The sequence below is a fragment of the Danio rerio genome, chromosome 3, assembly GCF_049306965.1.
Source record: "Danio rerio strain Tuebingen ecotype United States chromosome 3, GRCz12tu, whole genome shotgun sequence".
Taxonomy (NCBI): Eukaryota; Metazoa; Chordata; class Actinopteri; order Cypriniformes; family Danionidae; genus Danio; species Danio rerio.
Window position 1 is genome coordinate 34,012,052 of NC_133178.1, and position 26,490 is coordinate 34,038,541.

Consider the following 26,490-nt stretch of genomic DNA (forward strand, 5'->3'; position numbering starts at 1 on the left):
ATTGCAGATGAGTCGCTGACACCTGTCAGATATTTAGAACACTGATTATCTGGAGCCGTCAGCGATTCAAATCATGGCGTGTGAAATGTGTTCTGACTAAAAATAACATTGACGATTACCTACAGCCTATGAGTGAGCAGCATCCACTAATATGGGTACCTTTAGGCCAGCGGGAAGTTGAGGAGAAGTTAAAAGAGCTTCTTTTCAGTTTATTGGGACCCTAGAAATGAAGGAAAAACTTGTGTAAATTTGGCAGAAGCACTCGTGTCTGTTTGACGTTTCATCTGAGCAACATCACAACCGGGATGAAAAAGAAAAGGGTTTGAGAGTAATTGCTAATTCCTTTCAAAAGTCAGGTGAGCAAAATAAGTACATTTTCTACCCCACTAAAGGCTTCTTTCCCATTATGTAGTTAGTAACAAAATATATACGTGACATCGCGATGTTTCCATGTCACTTCTTTTGTGTGTTTGGTTGTAAGATGTAGTTTGCAGACTGAGACAACATTGTCAGCGATTCTTCCTATTATAAAGTCATGCAGTGTGAAACCCCGTCACCAATCTAACTTTTCAGTGTAAACACACCGACAGAACACTATCCCAGAAAGTCATGCAGTGTGAAAACACTTGTGACACGGCTACTTTGAAAATCATGTGGTCTGAATATGAAATAATGAGAGAAGTCTTACCTACTTTATTTTATACAGTTTTTTTACACATTTGTTACAAACATAAACAACAATGCAGTGACCTGTTTGTTATAATGCCTATTGAAGCAACTTTTTATTTTTGGAGGTCAAAATTATGATAATAGCTTATATTATGATAAAAGCTTCAGCAATTATTGGAACAAAACAATCTGATACAATCTTAAGCCTTCGCTGAGGTCTTGTAAAGCAAAATGATGAGCAAGAAACTGAGCATTATTAACATTATTACCTACTGTCAGCTCATGTTCATTCATTCATTCAATCATTTATTTATTTTACTTTGACTTATTTATCAGGGGTCACCACAGCAGAATGAACCACCAACTAATCCAGCAAGTTTACATACTTCCAGCCACAACCCAGTACTGGGAAACATACACTCTCATTCACACTTATACAGCCAATTTAGCTTATTCAATTCAACTATAACACATGTCTTTGGACTGTGGGGGAAACCGGAGCACCTTGAGGAAACCCACGCAAACACGGGGAGAACATGCAAACTCCACACAGAAATGCCCACTGACCCAGCCCGGACTCAAACCGGCGACATTCTTGCTGTGAGCCAACAGTGCTAACCACTGAGCCACCGTGTTTCCCTTCAGTGCATGTTTTTAACCAAAAATAGTTAAGCTAATTTAGGCAGCTTTATATTAACAATTAGACAGCACAAATTTTTAACAATTTTAGTCTTCGATCAAAATCAAATTATAAAAAGCAGGAATATTTAACAAAAACCTTAAATTCGGACTTTAAAAAAGACATTAAATGCCAGGTAGGATCTTCAGAGAAAACTGCTGAGTGATAAAGATTATCTTGAATGTTAGCATTGCTAATTCTGGTGAACACTTCCTCAAACTTGTCTGTATGTAAACAGTTTTTTTTTTTTTTTTTTTGTGGTAGTATTTGTTTGTGTGAGTGTGTGTGTGTTTGTCAAAAGGTGTAATCAGAACTGTTAAGGCAAAACAATGCAAGCAAAAACACTTTTCAGCTTCCTGTCAATTTTGAGCTTTTTGGAAATCACATTTTAAAGGCTGTCTTTTTTCGCACTTTATCCATTTCTGTCTGTAGATTTCAGTAACAACACATATTTATTAAGGTTGTTTTCTCAAGCCGAGTTTTTGTTTTCTCCCAGACTTTTAGCCAAACTTTTTTTTTCTCCAGTTCAGCAGCACTTACATGCACATAAACACACAGTTTTTTGATATCTGTATTCTAATTTTTGTAACAGAGGGATACATTCATACAGGCCCGTAGCCAAGGTTTGGACTAACAAAGGTCCAGAATTTGTCCTATACATGAGCTCATTTGTCCTATTTTTACTGCTATGCCATTATAAATAGTAAAAATAACCCATCGAAAAAGTCTTTAATATCAAACAGAATCCTCACTTTGATGTAACTTTAGCTAATCAGTTTTACAATACAAACAATCATTTTTCATGAGTCCAACAACCAGCTGTGCAAGAAAATATACAATCTGATGTAAGACCATTTATCTTTCGCTACTGTATTGTTTTTAAATGGAGAAAATACTTTATAAGTAACTTTTATTCTAAATCATGGACCTTATTCTTGAAACAAAAAAATGACCAGTGAAAGGAGTGAAGAACCAAAAGCGACCCATATAAAGAATTTGAATACTAATTTGGCTGTTGTTGTTATTCATGAATTTTACAAATGTACTTTTTACAAGAGAGGCTAGAAACATTGTGAAGATATACTATTATTATTATTATTATTATTATTATTATTATTATTACTGTGTTTACATTTTTTATTATTTAAAGGGCCAAATTCTGACTGAGGAAAGTTGAATATGCTGGCCAGTTTGTTATTTGCCTAATAAATGACAATAGATACAATTTTAATGTAAAACTTTAACAGATTCCTTTTTGTGATATATGATGTAATAAATTTCCATTATGAAAAAAAAGTACTTAATTTATATTTCTTTATTCTAAATATTTAGGAAATATCTTTGGCACGTTAAAAAGTGTAGTTATGATGACCATCCAACATGATAATCCAGCTAAAATAGTGCTTGTCACTATAAATACAGTAGTTAAATTTCACAATTAAATAGACAATGAAGCGAATAACTGCAATAAGGACCACTTTTTGAGATAAAATAACCACCCTTTTCACCAGGCTGGCTACATGCTATATACAACATTCTATTGTACTGTACATTTGTAAAACTAATAAAGAGATTAAATAGTTTTCTAGTCATTTTATTTAGCTTTTTCGCAGTATTATCTGAATCATGGAATGAAAAAAAAAGATACAAAAATATTTTGACTCTTATATGTCATCCAGTGTTCACAGCACTGGATTGCAGCTATGATGGCATTTGCTGTGTAAAACATATGGTGGATTAGTTGGTGGTTCATTCCGCTGTGGCGACCCTTGATGAATAAAGGGACTAAGCTGAAGGAAAATTAATGTTTGAATGCACCAAAATTGTTTGTATAGTTTTGCTCTTATGTATGTGTATGTATTACATACAGTATACATAATAAATATACATACACACACACTATACCAGTCAACATTGGGATGTAAAACTAAGGGATGTCATCCAGAGTTCAGACTTTTGTGCTATAAAAATATACAAATTACTTAATATTTAATGAAATGATGCCTTATTTGCGTATTCAAATGTAATGTACAACTTTTAAATACAGAAAAAAAAATGCAATTCATAACATAGTCAGGATATGATGATAAATATAAGCTCATCTTATACCCTATCCACCAGCTGTGCATTGCCTTGCGTTGCCTCTCCTCCTGTTGATAGCATCTCTTCAACTTTTATTCACCTGCAATTTGACCTGTCAGGATATCACCAGCTCCCTCCACGTCTCACTACCGCAAACAAATGACTTCCCTTCTCTGTTTTGCTCTATTTATTATTTTTTCTCCCCATCCATTCTCTCTCCACCCTCCGCACCGCTGCGCTGAAATGACGGTATTTGTGTGCAGTGAAGCGCGGTGAAAGCGAGGCATTGAGCTCAGTGGAAATCTACCCACATTAGCATTTGTTTCCTTTCCTTTTCATCCCTCCCTCCTCATTCTGTCTCTCTCTCTCTCTCTTCCACTCTGCCCGTTCTGGATCAGACAAATAAAACTTATCACCACAAGGGCGCGTGATGTCTGTTCGAGTGTGTGCTTGTGTGTATGTGTGTGTGCAGAGCGAATAAGGCTGAGATGTTTGTCTTTTACAAAAGAAACACTGCCATCGTCCAGTGATGAGGCTCTTTGCTGGAAACAGAGCTAATCGCTTGTTGACGCCCAGCAATCGATGGAGGAGGAGGAGAAGGTGGAGAGCATTTTATCTGCGTACTATATGGTGTGTGTGTGTGTGTGAGCAGAGATCAATGCAGCCACTCAACTTGTGGCTTTGATGGGGAGACAGAGCTTCTCAAATGGCTTTTCCCCAGAGGCCACATGTCCTGCACACAGACTTACACACAGCCACGACCTTCAGAGCCAGACAAGAGGAAAACATACAGAGATTATAGAGTTTAGAGGGAGAATTTGGATACAAATGAAGATTGGGGGATCATTTACTCTGTCTCCTGTGTTTTTAAAGGGCACAGATGATGAAAATCATCTTCCGGAAGCAGTTTGGACAGTGTGTAGGTATAGTGTGTCCGCAGTCATATTGGAATGATAGGGACACAATAAGTCTCTTTTTAAATTTTACTTTCTGATGTTAAAATAGGATCCAAATCGCTCTCATTTTGAGGCCCTGCGCAATGTAAGGGTAGCTATAATGTGTTGAGAGCAGAATATTCTAATGTTCTGAAAGGTATAAAAAAAATAACCTGATGGGTGTTTTGAGCTGAAACTTTACTGACACACTCTGGAGACACAAAAGACTCATCTTAAATTTTAAAAAATGGGTAAAGTAGGTGCTCTTTAAGTGTGTATGTTTTTTTTCCTACTGTGGTGCACCAATGAAGAAGTTTTGAATAATGTGCTGGTTGCTCCTTTGCAGGGTGATTACAAAACACAGACTCATTAGAAATACGTGTTTCAGACATTTTTGTGAAACCTCAAAAACATGTTTGGCTGCAGTTTTTAGGTATAATGAACACTGCAGGGCAGTATGACGTTAACAACTTTTGTTCATTCCACACTAATTGTAATTACAGGGACATGTTATCAATAAATAAATAATAATTTTAGTGCAGTTCACATAATACATGCTACAAAACGACTAATGGCGTCTATTAGAGGTAGTACAAAATATCTATATGGCTATATACCAGGAAACTTATGGCTGCGATACATTATTGATACTCGAGCACCAAGAATCGATATTTATTTAAATGTTCAAAAGATCTAAATTAATTAATCAGTATTCACACTGCAGCTGTTTACTGCTTTGGCCAAGTAGGTATAGCTGCAGCCTTGAGACCTCCAAATGGGAGGGTTTACGCCACAAGTAGGTTTGATGACATCCAAGTGGGAGAGACTTGCGCCACAAGTATGTTGGGTTTAGGTGGTGTAGGTGGAGTAGACATTAATAAAACACAATAGGTTGCTGTGAGGTTGGGTTTAAGGTTGGGGCAGGTGTAGACGTTAAAAAAAACACATCAGGTTACTGTTAAGCTGGGGTTTAGGGTTGTAGTAGGTGTAGACATTCATGAAGCACAATATTGGACTCCGTGTCATGTACAAGACATTAAATAAATAAAAACTCCAGGTTTGTTGAGCCTACTTGGAGCTCAATTCCCACTCACTTGGAGCTGGCTCAGACCTCTGTTTATACCCTTCTCGCTTTGGCTGCAGTACACGCAGGGCTAAATATGTGTTTACTAATTAAGTTTTGCTAAGTTTACTTTATGAATTAATCAAGTTAAAATAAATTAAGTTTTACTTTAAGTATCAATAGTTACGTGTATTAATTAAGTTTACAGAAAACTAGAAAGCAATAAATTACTAATTCGACAGTTTTTGTTAAATTTAAAAAATTAAAAAAAAAGTTTTTTAAATTAGGATGCCAATGCATTGCATGACGTGACCTTTTTAGTCACAAACTGCTTTCCGCATATCAGCATTGTTGCAACATGTTGCAATTATATAAAATGTCCTGTCAATAAAAGGGATACACTCGATGGTCTCTTTTTTAGGTACACCTTACTAGTACTGGCTTGAACCCCTGTTTGCCTTCAGAACTGTCATAATCCTTCACGCAGTTGTTGCAGATTTGTCAGCTTCACATCCATGATGGGAATCTCCTGTTTACCACATCCCAAAGGTGATCTATTGGATTGAGTTCTGGTGACTGTGGAGGCCATTTGAGTATCGGGAACTCATTGTCATGTTCAAGAAACCAGTCTTGAGATGATTCACACTTTATGACATGGTGTGTTATCCTGCTGGAAGTCGCCTGAGTTAGACATGGTCAGCAATAATTCTAAAATAGGCTCAGTTGGTGCTAATGGGCCACCAGCCTGAACCATTGATACTAGGCAGGATAAATCCAAGCTTTCATGTTGTTGATGCCAAATTCGTAGCAGAAATAGAGACTCATCACAACAGGCAACGTTTTTCCAATCTTCTTTTGTTCAAATTGGTGAGCCTGTACAAATTGTAGCCTCCGTTTCGTGTTCTTAGCTGATTGGAGTGACACCCGGTGTGGTCTTCTGCTGCTGTGGCTCATCTGCCTCAAGGTTGGACGTGTTGTGTGTTCAGAGATGCTTTTCTTCATACCTCAGTTGAGTGGTTATTTGAGTTACTGTTGCCCTTCTATCAGCTGGAACCAGTCTGGTAATTCTTCTCTGACCTCTGGCATCAACAAGGCATTTGCACCCACTGAACTGCCACTTACTTTTTGCATTTTTGTCCTTATATATTGTGGATGATCTTGTGATTTATCACAGAATCGCTGATATCGTAATAAATCAATATTGGGGCAAAATATTGTGATAATATTGTAATGTGAGTTTACCTGTGATTCCAACAACTAGTGTCTATGATTACTAATCATATAGGTTTGCATCACATATTTATCTTCATATGGAAAAATTTTTCTGTTGTGATCAGTTTGCTTGGTAGCTTATCCGCTTGTTAAGTGGTGACGTGTTGGTGACGTATGTAATACTGTTTCCGGGTCCAAGCCGCCACTCATTTGAGTTGAGCAATCATTTGTGTATGATCACTTTTTATTCATATCACACATTAAAGTTAATTATATATAAAGTCATAGTGTACACAACAATCTCTGGGCTTGCTGCATCACAAATACCAATATTTTAACAATTTATAAAAAGATGAATCACCTTCTGGCCATTGGATATTAGGCATGGAAATATACATTGCGATCGTGATTTTCGAAAGTATTAAATCGCTTTGTAAACGTTTATTATTACCATTTCATGAGTCTCCCTATTGAGTAGAATAGAGTGCTTGGACCTGGAAGCAGCTTCGCGTAACGTCACACTTAACAAGCGGAAATTGTATTGTATTAAATGACAGAGCGCTCTAGCTTGAGTCCAGTAAAGCAGAGTTCCACAAATTAGATAAAAGCAATGTAAAATTCAAAGTAAAATTATGTGGAAAAAGTGTACTTTTTTGTCTTACTTTTGCTTTTAAAAGCACTGTTAGTTGGGTTTAGGGAAAGGTTTAAGTCGGTGTTTGTCAGATCACCAAGCAAACCACTGTCATCTTGTGGATGTATTTCATGTTTTGCCAAAATGTAGGCAGTGGAACATATTTCCAATGAGATTGGGCTCAAAACAAATTTAAATTAAAATCAGAAAATATTTAAATTATACAAAATGCAAATGTAATTAAATGTTCAAAAACAGACGTGTAAATCAGTATAAAATGCTCATTGTACATGTGACTTGTGTGGAAAAGAAACAGAAAAAAAACCAAGTCGTTCGCTTGCAGTCCTTCCCTGGAGTCACTGAAATATTGATAACTAGAATGTTATCTGAAGTCATGAAAAACAGATCCGTTTAATTAGTGTACAAATAATTCAGCTAAGCTCGATGAATGGTTTCTTTGAAAAGATTTGGCTTAAAAATCTCGAAAGCTAGAACAGTTCTTAGGCCAAGGATTTCAATGAATAACTTCTTGCCTTTCAGAAAATATGAAGCTTCTAAGTGCTTTTTGAAGCTTGAGTTCCGTCTCCCATTCATTGTAATTGTGATGAAAAGAGCAGCCTGCACATTATTCTAAATTTCTCATTTTATCTTTAACAAAAAAAAAAAAAGAACAGCATGAAAGTGAACACTGATTGAAAATTCATTTTAGGAAAATCTTATACCTTTAAAGGAGACATATGCCTTTTTTCATAAGATGTAAAATAAGTCTCTGGTGTCCCCAGAATATGTAGATATTCACAGATCAGTTATTATAGCTAGTCAGATTTGCCCCTACTAAATTTGTTATTAAGTTTCATATTTGGAATCACCAATATGTCACAATCTGGTGTCTTCGTTGTGTTGTGTGCCATGTGTTTTTTGTCTCATGTGTTGTGTTCTATGTGATTTCTGTTACTGCCATGTGATTTCTTTGTTCAGTTTTCCCACCATTCATTAGTGTCATTAGTTACACCTGTGTCTTTACCTTGTTTGTTAGCAGTTCAATCATGTCTTGTGTATCTATATCCATGAGTGTGTTTAGTTCTTTTTGTTGTCTGCTATTGCATTGTTGTCACTCCCTGTCCTGTCTGCCTTTTAATGTTCCAGTGCCTATTTATTTATTTTTTGTAAATATGCACGTGTTGTTGTTTTTTTTTTTAGATCCTAAGATTTGCGCGTTGTGAGAGAGCTACCTGTGACGCAATGAAACTATCTTTTAAATTTGGTTTCTAAACCTTTTAATAAAACAAAAATATGATTTTTTTTTCATATTGACAAAGCTAATACACATGTACTACACCAATAAGTAATACCTTTCATGACATCAACCTCCTCAATTTCTTCCTGGAGCACCAACAATCAGACATCATCCTCGATCAAATTAATTACAATAGCAGAATTAGTTTGTTAGAACTTATTAGAATCAGTAGCTTGTGTGTTAAACAGTATCAATATGTAAAAAAAAATCTCAGGTGTCATATTGAAGTGGGCAAAAAATGCAGAGTTTGTGTATTCAACTAGAATGTCCTCAGTGGCTTAGATGTTTGTTCTTATGTTTGTAGTACATCCAACAGAACATTTGTAATGTTTTTTTCTGGCGCAAACATTTTAAATCTCCAGCTGCTCCATTGAGCAAACAGAAATGGCAAACTGTGGATGGAAATGTGCAGATTATTGGTTATATATAATAAGATCCCCTTTCTAGACTACTGTATATCTGGAAGCAAAATCAGCCCATTTATTAAAGCCAAAGTTACAGGGTTGTGCTTTTTCACATTTTCTGGGTTGGTAGATGCACCCGAGACCCGATTACAGCACTTAAACATGGAAAGATGTCAGATTATCATCATGTGTCCCCTTTTAAATGAGAAAAGTCTTAATAGCGGGGACATATGAGTGAGTGTGGCTCTGGCCCGGCTGCATGCTTGTCTGCAGGGACGGTGTGAAGTGTGCCGTCTGAACAGTAGGGAGTGGGTTAATGGAATTCTATGCTAGACTGAGCTTCATGCCAGCCTCACAATATGGCAGCAGTTTAGAAATTAAAATTGAATGTACTCCATGAGGGCAGAAAGACAGCAGTGTGTGGGATGGGCCGAGGGACCTAGGCAATCCTACACCTTCATTTTGCTGGTAAATAACAGAGGAATCATGGGAGAAGTGAGAGGGATGCAGAAATTCATTTGGAATGATTGTAAAGTTGCGTAAACTGAAATCAACTCAGCATATTGTCAATTACAGTCACCCCTTGTACATCACAGCGTATCTATGGCATATGTACTGTAAGAGATGTGTGTGCACTGCATTAAATGGCTGTTGGCGAATTAAATAGTACAAAATATTTAGTGTATGCTTTTACTGAGATGTAGCCTGGTGGCACTTGCATCAAATTTTATTATCATTGCGCATGTTTTTTTTTTTTTTTTCTGTCAATACAAGGACATGTTTAAATTAGTGCTGGGCAGAGATTAATCGTGATTAATCGTGTCCCGCTATCATCCCATTTAAGTATTTACCAGTGTTTCTCCTCCTTTTTCAATCTTTCAATGAAAAGTGAAAGTAGCATCAAACAGCCAATCTCAAATGTAATATAATAATGATATAATATTATGCTTTCGCTTCATTTTGGCTTGAAAGCACCTTGAAATAAATATTAAAATGGCCGCATTCACTTTATGTGCATTAAAGCTATGCGTTGTCGCTCTCCGTGTTGGTCAACCACCAACTATTCTGGCGTATGTTTTATGTAGCGGATGCCCTTCCAGCCACAACCAAGTACTGGGAAACACCCATACACTCTCATATTCACACTCTCATACACTACGGCCAATTTATTTTACTCAATTCATTTGTAGGTCATGTTTTTGAACTGTGGGGAAAATCGGAGCACCCCGAGGAAATCAACACGAACACTGGGATAACATACTGCCAAAAAAAAACAAACGCCACACAGAAATGGCAACTCTTCCAGCTGGGACTTGAACTAGCGAATTTCTTGCTGTGAGGCGACAGTGCTAACCACTGAGCCATTGTGTGGCTTCCTAACATTTGTATATATTTTTTTCTGTGTATAAATATGAATAAACATTTTCTTAAACATATGCATGCATGTGTGTATTTTATAGCTGATACAGTAGCTGCCAACACTCTCATTATTCCCCAGAGTCTCCTGTATTTCAGACCCATCTCCCGCTGCCCTCCCAAATTGTTATTTCTTCCAGAAAACTTCCATAATTTTACCCCAAAGGTCCTCAGCTTTTTGGTATAGTCTGTAACACCCTCGAGTTGACAACTTTAATATAGTGTACGATTGCAGCAGCCGGCCGAAACCCCATGCATAGTACAGTTATTACCCGGTTCTCAGCTGTGTTCTTCAGACACCTCACCCCCCACCCACTTCCCTGGTCTCTTGGATTTTTAGAGATAAATGTTAGCAGGTATGGTGTATTTATATCTACAAAATAAATATACACAGTTAATACAAATGTATTATAACTCTTTACCCATGCAGCACTACTTTAACTAAAACCCTAAAAAATGTTATATTATGAATAATTGTTTAAATATATGTTTAAAGGGTAAATATAGATTTTAAAAAAAAAATTATAAAACATATAAATGTCCAAATATTAAAACCCAGACTTCATTACATCAATACAATGACAATACATATACATTGTTAAATATTCAAGAACAAGCATTTACTGTATATAAAGCAAATATTGAAATTAAAATGATCAAACATAAACTTGGAATTAAGGTGGGGCCAAGTAGGAGCACTCACTGTGATCCCTCGGGCTCTGCAAGGTTTAGAGAAATTCCAAGTTGAACCCAAAGAAAAAAAAAAAAGATTACAATTGGCAAGGAAAATTCGGCAAATGTGTCAGCCGGCAAAACCTAGAAATTAAAAAAACTTGAAAAGATACTGCTTCAAAATCATTAAATAACCAAATAAATAATTCATAGATATTAAAAAAATTAGTTAACAGTGCTACCCACGGGATTTAAAATATACTTCCTTTTACCCACAGCACATAAATAGTTAAGTATATGCATCAAACTAAACATAATTTGAATTTTAACACCATTTTTATTATTACCTATTTTTAAATGTTTTCTTTTAAATGTGTTAAAGCAAAAAAAACAAAAAAAACAAGGCTTTTATATAAATAAAAGACATCCACTATTTCTCTTTATGCTTTTTCTCTTATAAACTATTAAAGTATGTATAAAATATGTATATTGACATCATCAAGTTAAAATAAACAAAAATAAAATAAACTGCAAATGAGAAGTAAATGACAGAAAAAAAGAATAAAAACCGACAATATCTCTAAAATGATAATAATTACAAGAATAAAATGTATAGACAAATGAGTTGATTACCCATTTGGTGTACAAATATTCTGCTGCCAATTTAGTATTTAGCAAAGTTTTTCCGAGTCATTTAGATCAAAGAATTAATTATCTAATCTCCATCATGGCTGTGTACATAAAATGAACAACTGCTTTGAAAGCAAAAGCAAATCCCAGACATTTTAGTAGATTTAGAAACCCTGGCCTGACACAAAAAGGTGTGGGTCTCTGTGGGTCTGCAGAGCATGTGAGACTGTCTGCCTCACGCACACAGAACAAGCAGTATGAAACGAGTAAAGGAGAGAAAATGTTAGACTACATCGCTTACTGATGTTTGTTTATATTGGCGTTTACAAAAAAAAGTGTAAAAGTATAATAAAAAAATAATTCACTTAATATACTTGGGTGGCTGTTATTATACCTGGGCGGCTCTCCCAAGTAAAGTCTATGTTTAGAAAGCCCTGGTTAATCATCAGTCTTATCAAAATGCATTTTTCTTCCCAAGTAAAATGATCTTGTTTTAGGTTTGCTTGAAGTAGACTTTTTTTTTTTTGAATAGGAAAAATATTCTGGTAAAATAGTGCATACAGAGCGTAACAAACAAAATATGTAAGTAATTGTGACACACTGTATTGTTTAGTGTGCTGTTCAAACGTGTTGTGAATGAGAAAAGCTTTTAGTGCATTTGTGCGAGACAGTATGATGTGTGTGTATGCGCGCGTGTGTGTGTGTGTGTGTGTGTGTGTGTGTGTGTGTGTGTGTGTGTGTGTGTGTGTGTGTGTGTGTGTGTGTGTGTGTGTGTGTGTGTGTGTGTGTGTGTGTGTGTGAGAGAGAGACCTGTGGCTAGGCTGCTGTAGGTGTGATTGGCTCACAGCTGTAGATAATGGATCAGTTCTCAGTGGACTGTGAAGGGGAAAGTTGGCGAACAAGAAAATCGGCAGTACACTTCCCTTCAGCCTGTGACCGCGCCGCACACACACACTTAACACAGAAGAAACCACAGACATTTACACAGGCCGTCTGTCAGTCCGTGGCATGCCAGCTTGGCCAGCGAGATCCCTGCCAGAAACTAAACGTTCACCCGGAGAGAGCGAGAGACACACACCCACTTCCTCTGTGTCTAACAAACACTTTAGAGCTGCTTTACAAACCCTGCCAAAGACATATTTAATATCTTGCTTTGTATTACAGATACATGCTGTCTCTTTCACGCGTGCACACAATAGGCAAAAAATGCTTGATCTGCAAGTCCGGGTGACGGGTTTACTCGGCGTCTGCTGAATCATGTGTTTGACAGATTTAGCAGCGAAGTGATGAATAGACCTGCTTAAGAAATTCAGTAACATCTACAGAGAAAAACAAACCAGGGGATGTCAGTCATGTCAGGCTGTGGTTTGTGTTTGTTTGTGTGTGCGTGGTTGTGTAGGTCAGGATTTGGCAGCATTGTGAGGCCAAAATGTCCCCAGCAGGATAGTAAAACTTGAAGTCACCAATATTGTGGAGACCAGTTAACAGTTCGGAAAAAATAAGAAGGAATAAATATAAGATGGTCATTGGGGAAACATGGGATTGTTGTTTGCTCATGATTCGCAATGACTTGGTGTCTTTGTGCTCTTATTTGTTCTCTCACTTGTTTTATTACTGCCCTTTACTTCATATTGCTCTCTCGTTCATTGGTGATATTTAATCCTGCTATTTACAGTAAGAGGTGTTTTTGGCATTCTTATCACAAGTAGATGACTAAATATGGGTATAAATGGGGTCTACAAAGTTTTGAGCATGCCAACTTTTTACTTCTTTCAGAGGCAGTAAAACACATGCTATTGGATTGCTTTCATGGTTAAATTTGTTTATAGTTTATATGTTTAGCTAGTTTCATTAAAAACAGTTCAGACAAAATTTAAAAACACCTCTTAAGAGTAGTTTTAAACGGCACTTATTTTACTCCTTTTACAAGATGTAAGATAAGCTTTTGGTGTCTGTAAATGTTCAGCTCAAAATAGACATCAGATAATTTATTATAGTCTTCAGAATCTGCCCATTTTGCCGTCTTGAGTATAGTTTAGCTGTTTTTGTAGCCTGTGGCTTTAAATCCAAATGAGCTGCTTTTCCCCGCCTACTGCTTCCACGTGCATGTCCTCTTCTCATGTGCTACGCCTAGGGCTTGACATGAACTTATTTTGATCACCAGCCACTTTGGCTTGTAGCTTTCCATCATTACTAGCCACTCGCCATTTTAACTAGCCACAATTGTGTTGTTGGGAAAATATATTTTATATGCATAAATTTGACTTTGGCATGCGTTGTGGCACGCTAAAGTGACTTAATTTAGATTTTGTGTTTTTTCCACTTGCCTCCTCATTCATTTAACTGTTTATTGTTTATGAGCTTACTCAATGAGCATGAGAAAATGGGTCATGCTTTCATGAAAAGTTGTCGCATTGCAATTAGTTTTCTTTCACAGGACTTTTCAGGGCTCAACACAATAAGGATTTACCTGTTTTTTTTCTGTGGCCACACCAAACTAATTATGTCCTTGCCACAAATTTTAAATAATGTGTCAAAGCAAGCAAAATACTGCTGTATCCATACACATTTATCATTTAAAACTAAAACTCATCTAAAACTATGGACAGTGGTCTGTTCTGTCTCTAGATCCCAGATCACCAGTTAACTATACATACAACAACATATTAAAGCAATAGTATTGTAAAAGGATGAATATTAAACAACACACACAGTTAATGTTAGGCCAATTAATAATCTGTTCGAAGAATGGTTAAAGCGAAAGCAACAACTGCTGCTGCTTACAATGAATCTCGAGCCCTTGAAGGACTGTGGGTGCACGAGGATCACGCTAGTTTTGTTTACAGGCACGGTTGCTTTGAGTGAGGAAACGGCACAGGTGCTTTTAAACATTTGTGCGCATCAAATCATCTGTGCGTGCGACACTAAAGCCCTCGTCAGTGAGTGAGGAAAGCCTGTCTCACCGTGCGCAGGATCCTCTCATTCGTTACTCACCTGCTTTATTTTGCTGGCGCGAAAAGCTGTTTTTGTCAGTCATGCTTCTTCACGATTCTAAGATCACATTTGTAGGCATATAGACAAATGATCATAACCTAACAGTCTAATCTGTAGTGACGACGAGCCAGCACTGATAATTTAAAAATGAGTTTCAGCCAGCCAAAGTAGCTAGTAGGAGTGGCTCTCTAACCTGCCACAATCGGAATCTACCCGCATTTAGCGGGTGTTAATGTAAAGCCGGATAAAGCTGAAATACAGCTCATTAATCAAAAATGCTAAATAAGTTTATTAAATGTATTTGTGATGGAATTTATTCAGTCCTTTCTGAAATGATGAGTATTACATGTTTACTGAAACTATGCGGCCGTCAATCAGCGCATGAGTCTCAAACTATCATGTAATGTTAGCTTTTGTCTAAATGCATGCATTACCAATCATTAACTAATGCGACCTTATTGTAAATTGATGTTTAAATTCACATGTATAGCAAAATGGTTGATTTTATTACTAATTTATTTATTTATTTATTTAAACAGTGTATTTATAATTTAGTAAATGGACAAATGTCAATTTGTATGTTTTATAGCAATAACATGGAAAAAATGATCAGCTTAATGCCAATATCCAGAGCTTTAATATAGGAGCATGCATAGACCTCTGGGCAAGGAGACTGCAAATATCATTGGTTTAGTACAAAAACAACGGAAGTCTCAATGAAAGTCAACACAGTGCTAGAAATAAACATGATCAACATTAAACAATGTTGTGTCTGTCTTTCATGACCCCACTTTAACGTAAGCTTATTGTTTCCTTTTGCCTTTTCCCAACAGAGAGCTAAAATCGGTCCCAGCAAAACAGATGGCTCCTCCTCTAACGCCATCTCCAAATTCGACAGTAATGGCAACCGGGACCGCATGAAACTGTCTGACTTCAATTTCCTCATGGTTCTAGGAAAGGGTAGCTTTGGAAAGGTAAGTCCCGTCCTCATTTTTCAAGCTCTTTCTGTGTGTTTGACTTTTCTAGGTAGTCTAACAAGAATTTAGGTCCAGAAATTAATCACAGTAATCACAATGCAAGTTACTTTGGGGTTGTCTTGTTTCTAGTCAAAATATCAGAAAAATAAAGAAAATCGATTTATTAATATAGATTCACTTTCAGAAATAATAAGTCAAAATGAAGCGAGATTTTCCTTTAAACAAGCTAAATAATCTGCCAGTGGGGTCAGCAAAATAATCTTGTTTTAGGTTTAAAATGCAAATATTTGGAGAAATTCTAAGTAAACAAGTAAAGTTTTTGTAGATGTAAATTAACACTGTATCATCGTCACTGTATAAATAATTAAATACAATTAATCTGTTATTGTGCCCAATTGTTTTAAACTCTCTTGAAATGCTCCGTCACAGGCCTTAAAAACACATGCAAATTATAAACTTTAATTTTATTATGAGTAATCTGAGCAGTGACTCTAAAAATCCTGTGTTTTATGGCACCTGGTCAACTATAATTCAGACTCAACATTGTAATGTGGTTATTGCGGATGCACACATTGCTGATGCTGAAACAATATTTTTTCCAGCCCTAATTCTATTTCACAGTTAAGAGTAATGAGGTTATCAGAGGTTATTAAGTATAGAATAATTAACGACAGGCTATTGAATTAGTAGAATTGGCACACCCAAGTTGAATTGTTTTCTATTAATTCATTGAACTGAAATTAATTATTTCACATATGCCATGGTTAATACTCATAAAGACACTGATCAGCTGTTGTATTTCAAAACATTTCTCTGTTTTTGTCCTCAACTGTCACCTATGTGTGGGTCAGTTTTCTTATCTCAATTTATGAATTTTGTTTTATTCTGTTTAGTAGGGATATGTAACTGTAATGCATTGAATAACTACTTTAGCTGTGCGTTTATGGTTTAAATTATAAATGATAAATGATTTTGTTCATCAGCAAATCAAAATTAAGCGTTTAATTGCCCCATAGTATAGTGTAAGTCCAAGCAAATGTCAAAACTGCAGATATTTTGTGATTCTGAGATGACAAAACCATATGAGTAATGAAAGCAAGTTTTCAGGCTGAGATAAATTAGATTTTAGCAACGATTACATTCTGTGATCATGATTACAGTATAATAGGGCTGCATGAAATTGAAAAAAATGACATTGCAATATTTAGTTTTTCTGCAAATTTATATTGCGAAATAAATATTTTCATATCAAAATGACTATTTGGAAAGAATTCATGATTTTACATTGATTGGGATGATTTTTTGAGAGTGGATCTGCATAAAATGTACTAAATTATAAAAAATATATAAAAAATAAAATAAATGAAAGCACAGATGACATCAAAATAAATAGCGCTTTATAGTTTTTAGTGAAGTCTGACAGTATAGATGTACAAAAATTCAATTAATGTAAAATAACACGGTACAGTCTTTATCGTTTACATAATTAAACACATATTTTCTTTGTTAAAGTTGCAAATTTGATGATTTCTTATGTCCAAATAGTTTAAATTCAATTGAAATTGCTTGTGATGTGACTATTGCATATTCGCACATTGCGATATCGATGCTGAAACGATATAGTGTGCAGCCCTATTTATTTACAAACTTAAGTCAAAATTGACGTGCAAGTTGATTTCGGGTTCCTCTGGGGGTGCTGTCATTATATCACAGGGTTTAGTGTCATTGGAAATCTTGGGTATTATGCTGGATACAAAACCGGCAGCTGGCATAATCTCTGGTATCACGTAGCCTCGCTGATGCTTCGAGCAGCAGGTAATCTGGAGCTGTGTGGTCACTCTGAACAACTAAGATTAGCGGGCCGCAGAGCTAAAAGTCAGCGAGATGGGAGGCAGGAGGGTGAGTGGGCATCGTCATGTGCCAGCTGCTGCCAGTTGCCATGGCGACAGGATTTAAAAATGATATTGATATGTTGAGGTTTACAGTAGTGCCAGACCTCTGTCAGCATCATTAACCGAGATGTCGTTTGATGTCGCGAACGCCACGACAAACAAAATGTCAACTTCACTGCCGTGTGTGATGGACTGACCTGTCCAGTTCGGTCTTGTACGTTTAGTCCCAGAGGCAACCAAACGTCACACACAAAGGTCTGTACAAGACCCTGTGCTGACCCCGTGCTGCTCTGCAGTTACATAGACTGTAGATAAATAAAATGGGAAGGGTAAATAATTGTGTTAATCAATATTTGTTTCCTGATCTAAACATTTCTCATTCAGGGCTCAAGTGTTTTCTCGTAGCAGAAAAAGGTCTAAAAAAATTACAAGGTACTTAAAGTCCTCTTGAATAAAAATATTAAATATAGAATGTACTTGGAGATCTTTCATTTGGTATTTTGTTTTAGCTGGAAATACATCACATTGACCAAGTAAAGGCTGTTGACTTCAAGCTTATATGGACTTCAATAACTTAAATAATGGAAAGAACTACATCAAGCGCTTTAGTTGACAATCAAATAAAATGAAAAAGAGCACAACCGTCCAGAAACAACCCGTTTCTGAAAGTTAAAACTTTAATTTTCTCCAAAATGATTAAAAGTAAGTAATTTCATTCAGTCTTTTAAGCAAATTTAGTTTAAATCTTCAAGAATGTCTAAATATCTTGTATATTTTTACTTTTGAAGTATGTGATCATGATGTTTTTATGAATCTAATAATGATTTTTACTCTGGGGAAAAAGCTTATTTAAGTGTCAGTGGTGGTATTGACATAGCACTGTGTTTAAATGTAAAAAGAAGTTGCAGGCCGCTGTGCCCCGTAATGATGTGCGTTCAGCAGAGGGAGCTTCAAAAGCTGACAGATGTGCATTTTCACAAAGTCCAGTTGTGTGATTTTCACGGGTTTGATGCAGATCTCACAGCGGGAGACTTGATCATTGATCAGATTCTGTCCTTGAATGTGCTGATCCTGGAGCAGTTCTCATCCAGAGCCCAGCAGACACTTTTGTGCCGTCTGCACTAGCTGACGGCGTCCTTGAGACTTTCGAGCACTCGTGTACCTTTTGTTTGATGTGCGATTTTCTAAACAGGTATGCAGCAGTAATGAATGCCTTGGAATAGATATGACCTGCTTGCTATGCTGCTAGAGTATTATGCGTGTGTGTGCGTCCGTGTGTGTGTGTTAGGGTGTAGAGCTTGTGAGGAGCAGATGGTGTCCTCTGTAATGTTGAAGTGTATCGCTTCTCTTTTCCCATCGCCAGTCACAAGGTGTCCATCTGGGGCTGCCTTTACACTGAAACAACTCTACTCATTTCAATATGTGCATTTAATTTCAAGAGAGAGCAAAAAGGCAGAGCCAGGCTGTCCGTAAAGTTTCTTCAAGCATTGCCTTTCCTCTGTCAGGATATTCTGTGTGTGTGTGTGTGTGTGACCTTGACGCAGAATGAGGTATTTGAGAGATGCTTTCACACACTGATGAAGCACTATTGGTTTGGGGACAAGAAGTGCTGTGTGGCTGTGTCAGGCATATTGGATTGGGTTTAAATTTACACACACACACACACATATACACATGCATGGACCAGAGTGTTAGATAAACTATTCTGAAGCTTTAGTTTACATAGAAACACTGATACTGTTAAAATGCTCTTTCTACAAATTCAAGATTAGTAACTTTGGTTTATTTACATGAAGAGATTCACGGCAAAGAAGTTCACACTTTCTGGTGTTACATATACAGTACATAAGACTTTTGCAGAGCGTGTTTGTTTACTGGCATGCTTTCTGTCATAAAAGTAGCTTGTTATTTTAAAAGCTGCACGGTTTTGAAAATGTTTAAACTACAGTCTTGATTCTGTAAAATGTGCTTGATTTGCATATGGATGGAATCTAGTAAGTCAAGCGCCATGTGTATGTGCTGTTTAGAGCAGGGGTGCCCAAACTTTTTCTCATGAAGGGCCAAAATTCAAGCTTTGATTGAGAGCTGTGGGCCAAAAGTAAATACAGCAAACTGTGTTACATTAAAGTTTTAGAATGACCGAAACAACATTTCACATGTTTTACAATGTGCTTAGACTGCTGGTCTGTTCATTCACACACATTTGTAATATCACCTGATCTCTTATAACAAAATCCCATGACTTTTTAATACACATACTGGAATTTGTTCGGTGTTTCCATCGTAGTTCATGCACATCTTTTGTTATCGAATTAAAAGTTTCTCCAAGTTTTAGAATTGATGTGCATCTTGGCATTTTCATCAACCACAATGCGCATAAAAAATTTTGTGGATTCCATTGGTGGATGAAAGTGTAGCTTGTGTTTGATTTAATTTTGTCTAGGTCTATCATAACAAAATGTTTTAGAAGACCTCTAAATGTGGATAATGGCTGGAATGCTGCCAGGCTTTGTTAATTTTAGTTGTGTATTTTATGTGTGTATGACATATTGTTAATTTATTTTTAATATCAGTTTAAATCTAATATATTTCATTATTTTAATTTAATTATATGTTTTGCTGTCATTTACTTTTTCACTATATTTACTTTAGTTTTCAAATTTGTAATGTTGGCGACGCAATGGCGCAGTAGGTAGTGCTGTCGCCTCACAACAAGAAGGTCGCTGGTTCGATCCTCGGCTTAGTTGGCGTTTCTGTGTGGAATTTGCATGTTCTCCCTGGGTTCGCTTGGGTTTCCTCCGGGTGCTCCAGTTTCCCCCACAGTCCAAACACATGCAGTACAGGTGAATTGGGTAGGCTAAATTGTCTGTAGTGTATGAGTGTGTGTGGATGTTTCCCAGATATGGGTTGCGGCTGGAAGGGCATCCGTTGCGTAAAAATGTCCTGGATAAGTTGGCGGTTCATTCTGCTGTGGCGACCACGGATTAATAAAGGGACTAAGCCGACAAGAAAATGAATGAATGAATGGATTTGTAATCTTAGTTAACACTTTTAAAGACATATTTAGCTTTGTTAAAGTTTATTTTTGCCATTAATTCTGTTTTGGCAGATTGCATTTACCTATAAACTGTCTTTGTCAATTTGTAGTCAAATATATAAAATTGCCTGTTTTTACAATTGCAGTGATTTCAGCCAATAAAAATGTTTATGCGTTGTTTTCATTATTGTTTTCCTTATTACCACTTATAACATTAACCTCGTGTCTCCCTCACATTGATTTAATCTTTCTGAACGTCTGTTGCTCAAAGTAGTCTTTATATCTTACCTTCTTTTTTGTCTGTCTCTTTCCATTTATTTAGTACTCATACCTTCAGGCTCGATCCTAAAAATGAGCACAAATTAAAATCTGCCCTCCCATCACTCACGATTTCTTGCACCGTGTCATTGTGTGGCACTCAGATCTGTTGCTTATTGTTCTCAGACTATCTTGTCTCTTCAGTCTGTAAGTTCCCCTCATATCTGTGCAGTATATTGTATGTGTTTCAACCACAGCTGTTCTCTGGCCTAACGTGCTGAGAATGAGGGAAAACGCTCCTGTATTGATTCCCAGTCAAAGGCCAGTGTCTGTTCTGCTAATACATGAAGCTCATGCACTGTTACTGTGTTTTTGTGCAAATTTTCCTCTGCTTGCTTTCTCTGATGTTTCAGTTATGTGTTTGACACTGAACAGTCCTGCTTATCTTCACTCTCTTTGCATTTTTTGTAGGTAATGTTGGCTGAGAGGAAGGGAGCGGATGAGCTGTTTGCCATAAAGATCCTGAAGAAGGACGTGGTGATCCAGGACGATGATGTCGAATGCACTATGGTGGAGAAGAGAGTGCTGGCTTTGTCAGGAAAACCCCCGTTCCTAACCCAGCTGCACTCCTGCTTTCAGACAATGGTAGTGCATATTCAGCATACTTCTGTTTTGCAATCTTTTCATGTTGTTACTTCTCATCTCTTCTTTTCTTCTTCTCTCATCTCATCTCAAAGTTTGATCTGTTTTGTCTTCTGTTTGAAGTCTCTTCTTGTCTTTTCTGTTTTGCTCTCGTCTCATCTCTTCTCACCGTCTTTTTTTGTGTTTTGTGCTCTTGTCTGATTTCATGTTGTTCTCTTTTCCCCTCATGTCATCTCATCTTGTCTTTTCTTATCTCTTTTCTATTTGAAATATAATTTCTCGTTTATCCTGTTGCTCTTGCCTCATCTCTTCTCAACTTGTTCTCTGCTGATCTTTCATGGGGTTTCTTCTCATCTCTTCTTTCCTCTTCTAATCTCTTCTTATTTTTTCATGTCTAGTCTATTAGTTTAATCTCTTGACTTCTGTTTGAAGTCTTTTCTTGTCTGCTTTGTTTTACTTTTGTTTAATCTCTTCTTTCATCTCTTGTGTTTTCTGCTCTTGTCTGATTTCATGTAGTCTTTTAGTATTGTCCCATTTTGTCTCTTCTCATTAGAGGTGTGAACCTACGCTGGTCTCACGGTTTGGTTCGGTTAAGATTATAATGCCAATAATTCGGTTCAATTCGATATCTCGGTGCATCGCGGTGCATTGGCGATGCTTTCCATACACAGTTTTATATTTTCTTCAAAGCACAGCAATCCTTGTATTAAAATGTATAAATATATTTATATTTATATACTATTTGTAATACAATTTTCTCCTTTAATAGAAACAGTCACATATATGAACTGTACCTTTAAAAACTCAAGTACATGCACAGAACAACATGAGCAATTATAACAAATAAACAAATATAAATTCCTGCTCCCATTCTGATTGGTCACACGCTCAACAGAAAGGGCTGCGATTGGCTTGAATGCTCTGACGCTGTTAACTGATGAGTGACATCGATAAACGGCAGCGGCGATCACAGCTGATCCAGACACGGGGGAGAAAACTCACTCTGCAGACACGCACTTGTAGTATTGCTGTAACCGCCGAGAGGAGAGGAAAAGTCTCGCCAGCAAATCAAATGGGCCACAGTGAGAGAGAGAAATTGAGTTTACTTTCATTTTCTCAATCGCAGTGAAATAGGGGCTTCTTCTGTAAGTGTCCGTAAAAGACTGTCGAGCAAACACATTCGCAGTGAAATTGTGCAGTTTCTGTGTTATTAAGTCATTGGTAAATACTCGCGCTTGCCTCCGTCGCTATAGTAAGCTCATATTAGATAAATGACGGAAGTGCATAATAACCGGTAATGACTATTACTGAACCGATACCGAATTGTCCGTGTCTGCATCACGGTGCACCGATGAAGCAATTAATTTTGACACCCCTACTTCTCATGTCTCTTTTGTTTAAAGAGCCCCTATTTTGCATTATAAAAGGTTATATATTGGCTTTGGGGGTCTTCAACAACAGGCTGATATGCATGCAAGGTCAAAAAACACTTTCATTGTCTTATAATATGCATTTTTTTACCTACTTATCCCAACAACTCCTACATGATTTGTTCTGCGATTAATTTGTTCCCAGACCATTTACGAAGCTAATCTGCGCTGATTGTGCGAGTTCAGAAATGGATTTGAATTGGTAAAGGAAGAAGCACTCGTCATGTTTTCAACATGGTTTTGGACACAACATGTGAATTTCCCATAAAGATTTCACCTGAGAGATACAGTACAAGCACAGATCTATAATAGATACATGATTACAAGCCATGCGGGGCGATTACAGCTAACAACACACAATTAAACACAACATTTTGCAAACTACACAAAACAAGGCAACAACTTTGAATACACTTACATGTTATGATCCGGAGGAAGAAAAAACTGGTCCATATGATCTGTAACAGTTACTGACGTAAGTTACTGATGTAAGTCCCATACATAGTTTCTGCTGCTCCTTTCTTTAATAGCAAACGGCCGATGAATCCCACGTTGCAGTGTAGGTTATTGTATCAAAAACCTGAAAAATGGTAGGAACAATTACAGCACTAGGTTGGCTATACTGTGGTATTTTTGTAAAAAATTAACTTTAACCGTTTATTCCCTGCAGTCAAATCTCCATCTGTTAGTGATCGTTATCTTTGTGTCATGATCAGTACCGTGATCCCCTGCACTCCACTAGCATCTGAAAGAAAAGGCACGTTCACGTTTGACCTGAAACAGTACTACATATTTGAAGATGTACTATGTCGACGTCAATCTGTTCAATTGTTTTAAACATGGCCCACCTTCAGATTTAAACCTCAGCTACATATTTTCATTCACTTAGTTCTGTTACACACTGCATAGAATCTCATTTTCAAAAACCCGTAATAGAGGCTCTTCAAAAATATCAGTATAGTTACTATCAGTAGTTGTGCCATTGTAAAATATTAAAATTATTTTTATTTACAAATACAAGTGGATTCAACATAATATAAGTTTCACCAAAAAATCAAGAATTATGTTCCGCTCTTTTTTTAAGCAAATATTTTACACAAGCATCAAAAATCTTTTTTACACATCCCATCTTGTTTCATATAATGCATATTACTCTTCTTGTCTCCTCTGTTCATCTTATTTCCTTGTTTGGCCCCCTCTCGTCTTCTCTCATCTTGTCTTATCTGCTCTGCTCTTCATTTCATTTCATCTTGCCTTGCATTATCTCATGATATCTCTTTTTGTCCTTACCACTACAGTTCTTGTCTCTTCTCCTCTCTCATGTCATCTCCTCTGCTTTCCTCGCCTTTCTTTTTGTTGTTGTTGTGGTTGTTGTTTTTGTGTTATATTCTTTTCTTGTCTCTTCTTGTCCTCATCCCATTTCCTCTCATATTGTCTCTTTTTATGTCTCCTCTTCTCAACTCATTCATTCATTCACTCATTTCCCTTCCCTTTATTCATCAGGATAATTAATCTCTTTCTCTTGTCTCTTTTGTCTCATCTCATCTCCTTCACTTGTCTCATCTTGTCTCACTTTCTTTCTCGTCTCATTTATTTCTCTCATCTCTTTTGCTTGTCTCTTCTCTTTTGCTTGTCTCATCTCGTATCTTTCTCTTCTGTCATTTCATCTCATTTTGTCTCTTGTCTCATATCATATTTTCTTCTCACCTAGTCTTATCTCTTTCTCTTATTTCATATCGTCTCTTTCTCTTGTTTCATATCGTCTCTTTTGTCTCACATCATCTCTTTCACTTGTCCCACCTTGTTTCACTTTTTTCCCCTTGTCTCATCTATTCCTCTCATCTCTTTCGCTTGTCTCTTCTCTTTAGCTAGTCTTAACACGTATCTTTCTCTTCTGTCATCTCATCTCATTTTGTCTCTTTCTTGTTTCATATCATATTTTCTCTTCCCACTTTGTCTCATTTCTTTCTCTTTTCTCATCTTGTCTATTTCTATTGTTCATCTCTTTCTCTTGTCTCATCTTGTCTCTTTTGTCTTATCTCATCTCTTTTACTTGTCTCATGTCGTCTCACTTTCTCTTTTCTCATCTATTTCACTCAACTCTTTTTTGTCTAGTGTCATCACATCTCTATTTTGTCTCATCTTTTTCACTTGTCTCATTTTGTATCTTTCTCTTCTCATCTTGTCTCTTTCTTGTCTCATTTCATCTCGTCTCATCTCATGTCTTTCACTTGTCTTATCTTGTCTCACTTTCTCTTGTCTCTATTTCTCATTTCTTTCTCTTGTCTTGTGTCATCACATATCTTTATTTTGTCTCATCTCTTATCTTTCTCTTCTGTTAGCTCATTGCATCTTTTCTCTTTCTTGTCTCATATCATATTTTCTCTCATCTTTCTCATCTCGCGTCTCATCTCTTTCTCTTGTCTCATCTCTTTCACTTGTCTCACCTTCTTTCTCTCGTCTCATCTAGTTCTCCTGTCTAGTGTCATGACATCTCTTTCGCTTGTCTCATTTCGTATCTTTCTCTTCTGTTATCTCACATCATCTTCTAACTTTCTTGTCTCATATCATATTTACTCGTCTCACCTAGTCACATTTCTTTCTCCTCATTTTGTTTCTTTCTCTTGTCTCATCTCTTTCACATGGCTCATATTATCTCACCTTCTTTCTCTTGTCTCATCTGTTTCTCTCATCTTTCTCTTGTCTAGTGTCATCACATGTCTTTTCTCTCATCACATGTCATCTCTTTCACTTTTATTATGTTGTATCTTTTTTTTCTTCTGTTGTCATCTAATCTTGCCTCTTTCTCGTCTCATACCATATATGCTCTTCTCTCACCTTGTCTCATCTCTCTAATCTCATCTAGTCTCTTCTGTTTTCTCATCTCTTTCTCATCTCATTTCATCTTGTCTCTTTTTTCCATCTTATCTTTTTCACTTGTCTCATCTCATCTCATTTTCTTTCTCTTGTCTCATCTATTTCTCTCATCTCCTTTGTCTAGTGTCACCAGATCTCTTTCTTGTCTCATCTTGTCTTTTTCTTGTCTCATATCACATTTTCTTTTGTCTCACTTTCTCATCTCACCTCTTTCTTTTGTCTCATCTATTTCACATCTCTTTCTGTTGTCTAGTGTCATTACATCTAGTCTCTTTTGTCTCATCTCTTTCACTTGTCTCATCTAGTCTCACTTTCTCGTCTCATTTATTTCTCTCATCTCTTTCTCTTGCCTAGTGTCATCACATCTCTTTCTTTTGTCTTGTCTCTTTTGCTCGTCTCATCTCGTATCTTTCTGTTCTGTTGTCTGATCTCATCTGTCTTGTCTCATCATATTTTCTCCTGTCTCAACTTCCCTCTTGTGTTTTCTCATCTCTTTCTCTTGTCTCATTTCTTTCTCATTTATTCTTTTTCTTTTGTCTATTCTCATCTCATCTGTCTTTTTCTAGTCTCATCTTTTTTCTTGTCTTATCTTCTCACCTCTTTTTTCATCTTTCCCTCATCTAGTCTCTTTCTCTTGTTTAGGTCTTGTCACTTCTCATCTCATATCTTTCTCTTGTCTCATAAAATATTTTC

The 26,490-nt window shown here is 36.6% G+C and overlaps 1 protein-coding gene across 2 annotated transcripts in view; it reads left to right on the top strand.

Annotated features, from left to right (window-relative positions):
- prkcbb (protein kinase C, beta b) overlaps nucleotides 1-26,490 on the top strand; it is a 261,820-nt gene that overhangs the window by 149,771 nt on the left and 85,559 nt on the right. For both annotated transcript variants that reach the window (NM_200978.1, XM_005164005.6), the window contains 2 exon segments: nucleotides 15,518-15,658; nucleotides 21,320-21,493. In NM_200978.1, the coding sequence (NP_957272.1) occupies nucleotides 15,518-15,658; nucleotides 21,320-21,493 (315 nt within the window).